At 47.4% G+C, this 8,934-nt stretch overlaps 1 protein-coding gene across 1 annotated transcript; it reads right to left on the bottom strand.

Annotated features, from left to right (window-relative positions):
• Positions 1 to 2,390: 2,390 nt before the first annotated feature.
• Positions 2,391 to 8,934, bottom strand: C922_03462 (hypothetical protein; the record flags this gene model as incomplete). Its single annotated transcript, XM_008819054.1, has 3 exons — positions 2,391 to 2,519; positions 2,684 to 2,779; positions 3,115 to 8,934. The coding sequence occupies 3 exons, from the start codon at positions 8,932 to 8,934 to the stop codon at positions 2,391 to 2,393; spliced, it is 6,045 nt and encodes a 2,014-aa protein (XP_008817276.1).

The raw sequence follows: 8,934 nt of genomic DNA, 5'->3' as shown, positions 1-8,934 counted from the left end.
AAAAATAAAAAAAAAAAAGTGGGGAAGTAGAGAAGTGAAGAAGTGGGAGCAGTGGCTAAACTAGCTACACTGAAAGGATGCTGCCAGACCTGCGTGATTTCTCACCAGATGCACATCTACGTTGTCCGTTGGAGCCTCAGCAACGAATCAGTTTACTGCATATCCAACGGTGCCCCTACTATAATTAAAAAGAAGGCACACACAAAAAAAAAAAAAAAAAAAATGTGCACTTGTAGGAGGTCGAAAGCGCACATGCATAATATAGTATATACATATGTACACACGCACATGTGTGTGCGCCTGAGTCGACCTTCCTACTGCGAGCAAGTTGCGCGCCCCTGAAAATGGCGAAGCAGAACAAGGCGAAGTAGGACAAGGCGACTGTTCCGTGCGCCGACCGAAACGAGTCAGCGCACCGGAAATATTCCGCATGGACGTGCCTACGTGCTCACATACACGATCACATAAGCATGTAACCACGTAACCACGTAACCGCGGAAGTCACAAAATGGCGCGCCCTCTCCGCCGCGAAATCCACAAGAAGTCCGCGTGGAAAGGGGGCGACGCGGCAACTATGGGAATTTACAAATTGGCCAAGCGGCGCCGGTTAAGGGAAAAAAGAAAAACCAGGAAAATGATAAAATAGGGAAACATTCAAATGGCGGAATGGTGAAATGGCGATATGCCGAGCCAAAATGGAGCCGCAAAATGGCCAAGGCAAATGGCCAAGTGGCCAAACGGAAAAATAAAAAATCAAAAATAAAAAATCAAAATCGAAAAAAACGACCAATTCTCTCCGCCCCTATTTAAAAGAACTCGCAAAATTTTTCGAGTATCACAAAATGGATAACTTTTCAGTCTTAGGCCAGAAGATGGGGGTAGGAGGAAAAATAATCACAACGGGGATACCGCGGTGTCGTATGTATTGTTTTGCACAGAGCGTTCAGCTGGGTATTCGCCTAAACATTCACCTCTAACCGTTTGCACAGATCGGTAGAGGTCGCCGAAGGTTGGCGTCACGATGGCAGGGCGCTGCCCTTCTCCCACATGCAGGACGTATGCGCATGTACAGGTTACGTAGGCCGTACCCGCAAAAGTGCGCATACGCGTTGCTGCGCATGGCGGGATGTAGAGAAATGGGCGTCCCGTTCTAAATCTTAACAAATCGCATCTTGCTAATTGGTTAAGCACATGGGCGCGCGGCTAAGCGTGCGCAAGGTTTTACGTCGTTACCAAAAAACGGGGAAAAAGCATAGAAAGGCTAATATAACATAGGCGCAATGAAACGCTGCAAAGAAAACACAGACCACGTACATCGCTATGGAGCAAAATTGGGGAAAAATAAATCGTTCCGTGATTTTTTTTTTCTTTTTTTTTTTTCCCCATCTGTACATTGTAAATGCTAATACGGGGAGAATATATATATGTGCACACCCGAAAAATAGGGAAAAAAAAAACAAAAAAAAAAGATGGAGAAAAAGTGATCGGACTAATTGTATACATCCGCTCATGCTTCAATTTTTGCTACAATGGACGCGGTCGCCTCTGTACATTTAACTTTTTACTCGCAGAGTACAGACGGCACATTTGCGTCGACCACGGCGACTGACCGATATGTAGACGCACCGCCCGCCAGCGCATCTGTTTTTTTTTTTTTCTTTTTCTTTTTTGCCACTTCGTCTTCGCAGCTTGAACGGGGTGGATGGGGATCGCGCAGTGCAATTGTGCATGCGTAACGGATACGCGCGCCCAATGTACACCTAAATATATACACATGGCGCAGTGCTGCCCGTACGCGCGCATACCCCCACAGTGTGCGCACGTGCACCTCCGCACGCAAAAAAGTCTTCGAATTTTCTCCTCGGTGGAATAAACAAATTGGGGCGCATTTTTCTCCATTCACAAAATGGTGTCCAGCTGATTTTTCTTTTTTCCCCCTTCGGCATGGGTCACCATTCTTTTCTGCTTTTCCTTTTACTTCTTTACCCCTTTACTCCTTTACTCTTCTTTTGTAACTCTCCGCGTTGCGACAACGGTGAAACGGACGTGACGGGAGACGCGATGGTAGACGCCATGGTGGACGCGGCGGTAATTTTATCATTCTTTATTCTGCCCTTTTCTTCCTGCGCACGTCCATCGCCAGACCGCTTCGACCTAATCAGTCGCAGGGATGGACGCCCCTACGGGGCAGACATACACAACGCATTCTTCTCTGAATGGAAAAAAAAAAAAAAAAAAAAAAAAAATATATATATATATATATATATAACGTGTAACGGGAAAAACGTTCGTCCAGCAAAACAACAGTTGCGGTAACACCCGGGAGGGACCTCCACGCCGGAAAGAAGTCGCCTATCATGCCGCTAAACATGCCGCCTCTCTCCTCCAATTCACCTGCTACAGTTGTCGATCACGAAACTGCGGAATCGAGGAATGAAAAAAAAGTCGCCCCTTTCGAAACACCTCTCCTGGGTGCCCAGGACGATTTTAATCCTCTCCCCTGCGTCGACATACCCCACCTGCAAATAAAGAAAAAAAAAAAAAAAAAGACATCAAAAGGAAGAGGAAAAGAAAAAGGCAAAATTAATGCATGCAGGCAGTGCCGAGGCTCTCGCAACAAAAGGACAAAATGGTGGAATGCAAAATGGTGGAAACTAAGATGCCTCCTAAAAAGGGAGCTTACCAAATTGTGGTGGAGGCTCCTTGAGCTGTATTTTTCTCGCGGGGTCATCCGGACGCTGTACAGATTGAGGTCCACCTTAACGTCGTTAAAGAGGTTCTGGGTACGGAAGGGAAAAAAAAAAAAAACATAACGATCAGTAGAACTCACTAGTTTCCACTCAATATCTTCCACTAAATAACTGCCACCCCTGTTGCGCTTCTTTTCCTTTTTTCGTTGCCCTCATGGGGGCGCTTACCTTCTGGACGAGGGGCATACTTTCGCTTGGAGGGAAAGCCTCCTTGAAATGTGGAGTTCCTGCAAAAAAAAAACATATACATATGCATATACAAAGGAGCATCTTCATACACCGCAGGGATCCATCCACGCAGTGGCAAGTGTTAACATTCGACAGATCCAACTCTTTTCGTGTGACAAAACGAAAAAAAAAGGACGCCTCTTGAAATTATGTCCTCCGTCGAGGCGTAGCAAATACCTGTGATGATGCAGCTGTTAAGTCTGAGCAGCTGGGGGATGTTCACTCTGTTAAACCTATCGGTCGGTTCGGACAATATATCCGTCGCTTCGTGAAATCTATCTACCACTTGGCCCATTCCGTCGGGCACATGTTCTGCTTCCACGCCTCTCCTCCGCATGGACACCATATTTGGTATCCCCCCGCCTTTTTTGCTCCTCCTATGGTTTCTTCTATCCACATCAAAATGCACAACTTTTACACGGACAGGTTTCTTCAAAACGGTCTTGTAATTTCTACTGGATTTGGTACACAGTGCTACCCCATTCTTTTCCTCTGCGTCCACATCAGCATCTGTACGGTTACTACACGGCACTTCATTCAGTGAGTCCTGCACATCTGCCATTTGAGTTTCCCCTTCCATGGGAACTATCTTCTTTATCTTTTTATTCCTCTCAAATTTGCTCCTTTCATCATTTCTTTCCTCTTTCATAGGATTTAATTTTGCTCCATCAGTTTGTGGAGTTGTCACAGGTACGTCTGTTTCGTCCTGCTCTATAGGGGGTTCCTTCGCTTCGTCTTGGGGGACACCTCCTTGAGGGATAGCTCCCCGGTTGTCTTCCCAGCAGCTGATATGTCCCCCCTCCTCCCCTGCTGTGAGCACACCCTTCGTCTCATCTGCACTCGACCGAATCAACCGCTTCGTACATTCCTCCACTTCGTCAAAGTTAGGAGAAATCACTGCGGTTGTCTTGTCCTCCCTCCACTTTATGTTCGCCTCGCCGTCTACCTTTGTCTTCACTTCGTCCGTGTTATCGCTGCTCTGTTCATTGTACTCATTCTGCTCAGGAAACAGGGGTTTCTCCTCACTGTCAGCAAGAGTCGCCTCCACAACGATAGCGCCACTCAGAGGTAACTCCCTTTCATTATCTTCAGCTGTACCACTACTAATCTCCTCCTTCGATTCAACCTTACTGTTGGTCTCCTCACCGCTGGTGCTAGAAACTTCATCTGTCCTCAAAGTGGTATCCACCTTTTGTCCATTTAGCTCCAAATCGCAGCCTTCGTTTTCGCTGGTGTGCGCATCGTCTTTGTCTTGGCCCCCTTGGGCGTCATCCTGCGGCTCCCCCGATATCTTCTCCCTCTGCTGCTTCTTCTCCCTCTGTTGCTTCTTCTCCCTCTGATGCTTCTTTTCCTTAGTTAAGTCCTTGTTCACGCCTTTCCCCCCGGTCGCCGACTGTTTGACCTTCTTTTCCCCCTTGGACGTTTTCACCTTCCTGCCGGGGGACAGAAAGTCCAAGTTGAATAGGGACAATTCTTTATACATCTTATCGATTTTTCTTTCCTTTATTTTCTTTTTCTCATCTTTTTTCTTTTTTTCATCTTTTTTCTTTTTCTCATGTTTTTTCTCTTTCTCGGAGATATTTTCTGCAGCGTCCTTGTTGGTTTCGTTCCTCGCGTCGCTGTTCACTCCCTTCGCCTCTTTGTCTTCCCTTTCGATTGCGCTCTGTTTTGTCCCTTCGTCGAAGCCTCCCTTATTGGCAACCAGATCCGCCGCTTCAACGGGTGACAACTCGTCTGGGGGTTCCTCCCTCGATGGTTCTTCAATTGGTGATTCTTCCACTGCTGCCTCTTCAATTAGTGGCTCTTCAATTGGTGGCTCTTCAATTGGTGGCTGTTCCACTGGTGCCTCTTCCACTGCTGCCTCCTCCACTGCTGCCTCCTCCACTGCTGCCTCCTCCACTGCTGCCTCCTCCACTGCTGCCTCCTCCACTGCTGCCTCCTCCACTGCTGCCTCCTCCACTGCTGCCTCCTCCACTGCTGCCTCCTCCACTGCTGCCTCCTCCACTGCTGCCTCCTCCACTGCTGCCTCCTCCACTGCTGCCTCCTCCACTGCTGCCTCCTCCACTGCTGCCTCCTCCACTGCTGCCTCTTCCACAGGTGCCGCTTCCCCTGGTAATGCCTCACCTGAGTCCACTTCCACATGGGCGGCCTCCTCATCGAATCGCCAGCTGCTCGCATCGTGAAACAGATTGTCCTCATCGTCCCCCGAGTTGTCTTTCCCCTCCATGTTGTCACACCACGCAGGAGAGTCCCCGCCGCGTGCCGCATCACCCTGGACAACGTCACTTCCGATTTGTTCCTTCTTCTTGTTGTCCTCCTTGTCCCCCTTGGTGAGCAGCACCGCCTCTCCCTCCCCTTTGTCAACACTCTTGACCAATTTTTTTTTTCTTCTCTTCTTAATGTAATTAACAATATTGATGAATTTCCTTTTCCTCCTTTTCTTCGAAACGTTGTAGCTTCTCCTGGACAGTTGCGTTGCCACTCGATCGGGGTCTTTCTCTGTGTCCTTCTCTCCATTGCCGTCTCTGTTATGTGTCCCTTTCTGCTCGCTTCTGCGTCTCTTCCTGTTTCTCCCTACTCTCAGATGATCACTCGTATGTGTCTTAACTCGGCCATCCGCGTGACCATCCGTGTGGAAACCAGCAAGTCCATCACCCGAATCGTCATCCGCAGAGTCAATCCCACCATAACGTCTACCTTCCTCATCATCCGCACTCAAAGGGTACATACCCCTCAGATTGAGCGTCTTATATTTTATTGGTCCAATGATGTGTGGAGACAAATCTCCCAAATTAGCACATTCGCTAAATCCGACAACATCAATATCTCCTGTGTGGGGATTTCTTTTAGTAAATTCCCTTTCGCCAATCCAATAACGCAAGGTTTTAATTCTGTTTCTTCTTGGGTACCTTCTACATCGAGCTTTTGGATCCGTCTGACTCACTCCCCATTTATTTTGTCCTTCATCTTCATTGTCCTTCTCTTTCATTATCTTTAGTTTTTTTTTTACTAAAATTACCTCTACGCTTTTTTTTCTTGGGGTTCTATTCGTATTCCTTGAAAAATTCAGGGGGAATTCCGTTTGACATTCGGTTTCCTTCCTCTCTTCTTCTAGTTTCCTTGGAGTGCTGAACAGGGACTCGCCTCCCCTGCGGGGGGTGGCCTCCACCACAGCGTCTATCGCAGTGTCCCTCGCTGCAGCCGCTGTGCCATCACTAACGTTGTCATCCAAATCTGACAGATTCAGCCTGGACCCCTTGGGGAAATCCCCTCCGTCGTTGGGATCATCCGCGAACAAGTGGTGTCCCCTTACATCCTCCTGCTGCTCCTCCAGCTGTTCCCTCTTCTTTTCCTCCTCTCCCCCATCGCAATCGTAGTAATAACCATTCTCATGCATCGAATCTAACAGATCGAAGGCCTGCTCATTGTCTTCGCCGTTTAAATTTATTTGGCTAGTTACATCGGCCTCCAGTTGCGTTAAGAAGCTTTTAATCTCTCCATCGTCTTCATCAATAGGTTCATCATTTCTCCCCTGTGCATCGTCCATGTCGACGACGTCCATTGGAACCTCCTCTCCCTTCAAGGTGTTACTATGGTACATAAAGATATCCTTTATGAGTATATTTTTCGAGACACCAAAATCGCAATTTTTTAGTGTCTTCAAATCGTGCATCTTTAGGTTGTACAAATCGCACATGTCGTTTTCGAGGAGCTCCTCGTACCTCCCTATTTGGGAGGTGTCATCATGGGGTGGCTTATCCGTTGAGGGCTCCCCTGTTGGTGCTTCCCTCCGTTCTGCTTCTTCCTCCCCTTTTGCTTTTTCTTCCTCGCCCTCTTGACTCGTTGGATCCTCCGTGTTGGGCTCCCTCAGAAGGTTGTCATTTATTTTCCCCGCCTCTTCCACCACTTCGACATGCGCCACTTTTTTCTCTTCTTTAACTTCTGCCACATCCACCACTTCTTTGTCTTTTTCCGCCTCCTCCACCTCTTCCGCCACTTCCACTTCTCCCACACTTCGCACCGAACCGACCGACGCACCCCCCCCTGGCGCATCGCTAACACTGACGGAGAGGAGATCACTGCCGTCCAGAGCCAATTTCGTCTTTTCATACCTGCTCACCAGCAGGTCGAAGTATTCTTTGTCTTCCCTACTCGATAAAAAGGGGTTTCCTCCTTGCCGTCCTGATTTCCTGACATTCCCCAAACTGACTACAGATTCGTAACACGCACTTTCCACTTCTCCTCTCAAATGACACAACTCACTGGCGTTGTCATCACTGGGTGCAGTGTTTTCTTTTGCTTCCGTTTCGTGACCATGCATGGGGGGGCTTCTTCTGTCCTCCTCTTTTTCGACGTCTTCGTCATTCCCATATGTTACATTCCCCGCTGCTGCATCCCCCGCTGCTGTCTCCTCACCTGGTTGGCTATCCCCCCAACATGCATAACCGTCGTTTTTGTCTTCACCAGGGGCGTCCTCGGTGCAGGTCTCCTCGGAGGGAACCTCCCCCCCACTGGGGTCAAAAACGGAATTTAATTCAAATGCATTTGTTACTTCCTCCCCTGATTGTTTGTCCCTTTGGCTAATCTGTACAAGTGTAGGGGCGCTTCCTCCATATCGTGTCACCTCATCGTTGTCTCTCCGCGGGAGATAATACTGCTCTCCCTGTGTTTCCACCCCAACATGTTGCTCACAGGGATGTATTTCTTCTTCCGAAGGGGAGCGGTTTCTACTTATTTGCCCCTCTTGCTGTCTTGTATCTGCAGCACGTGGGCTCCGGCCCGAATGAATGAGGACATTGTTCGGTGCGATCTTCTCTCCTAAGAAAGGTGGACCTTTCCTTTCCTCGTAGTCATCCGAATAATACATAACATTCTGTTTTTTCCCATTCCCGTTTAGGTAAAGGTTTGATAGAAACGACCTGTCTTCCAAAGCAACTTCATCATATACAGTGATATGCCGATAGTCCACAGGGTGGACGTAGCTCCTCCTCCTCTTATTGGTTGCTAAGTGATGGATATATGGAGCCGAAATTCTTCTCCTACGAGAGTGGGTAGCTCCTTTTTCTATAATACGATCTCCAATTGGGTGACAATAAAGAGTGTCTTTTTTTCTATACGATTTGAAGAAGTTTCCACCGTTGCATCGATAATTGTACGCATTCTTAACCTTCCTCTTTCCCAGTAATGTCTTCTGATGCTCTTCCATAGTAGTGTACCTCCTTAGCTGGTCCTTCCTCCCGCCAAGCTGCCTACGTGAGTCATCCTGCAGAAGGTTGCTGCTGCTTCTCCTTTGTTTCCTCGTCACGGAATCCCTTATGGAGAGAAAAATGTCTCCATAATCGATGTGTTCTACATGGAGAGTCCCCCTTCTCTTTCTCTCACTTGCTTTTCTCACTTTACTCAAATTGTGTGTGTTTATATCTGCAACACTTTTGCAGCACAGTTGATAAAATTTTTCGTTTAATTTTTTTTCTACATTTTCAGTGTTCACATTTTTCATGGCGAAGATTTCTTCAAAGTTGTCCAGGCCGCTGCCATCACTGGGTATAAAAATAATGTTAATTTTTTCTTTTGATTTTGCTGTTCGTTCGTTTTTTGCATTCCAATTCGCATTACAATTCTCCTTCCCTTTCGTTTTGCTTGTTTGTTTTTTTTTGTTTTTTTTTTTTCCTACTGAATCTTCTTCCGTCCCGTTGTCCTCATCTTGCTTCGAAATGATAGTTGACGCTCCGTCGTCCAGGTAACTCACTGAGGAGTTCCTTTCCGAGTCTTCCCTATTGCTTCCTCTGTTGTACAGAAGGAACGGTATTTCAATCTCGCATATGCTGTTATTTTCGTTGCACTGAGAATCTTCGTCATTTTGCTCTATGTCTCCGATTAGCTCGTTTACGTCGTATCTATCCATGAACCATAGCTGGTCTTCTTCCTGTGTGGGCACATTCTGGTAGTCACCCAT

Source organism: Plasmodium inui, assembly GCF_000524495.1.
Source record: "Plasmodium inui San Antonio 1 unplaced genomic scaffold supercont1.14, whole genome shotgun sequence".
NCBI classification, from domain to species: domain Eukaryota; phylum Apicomplexa; class Aconoidasida; order Haemosporida; family Plasmodiidae; genus Plasmodium; species Plasmodium inui.
The sequence above is the reverse complement of the archived record's forward strand: the minus strand, read 5'-3'. Positions and strand labels throughout refer to the sequence as shown.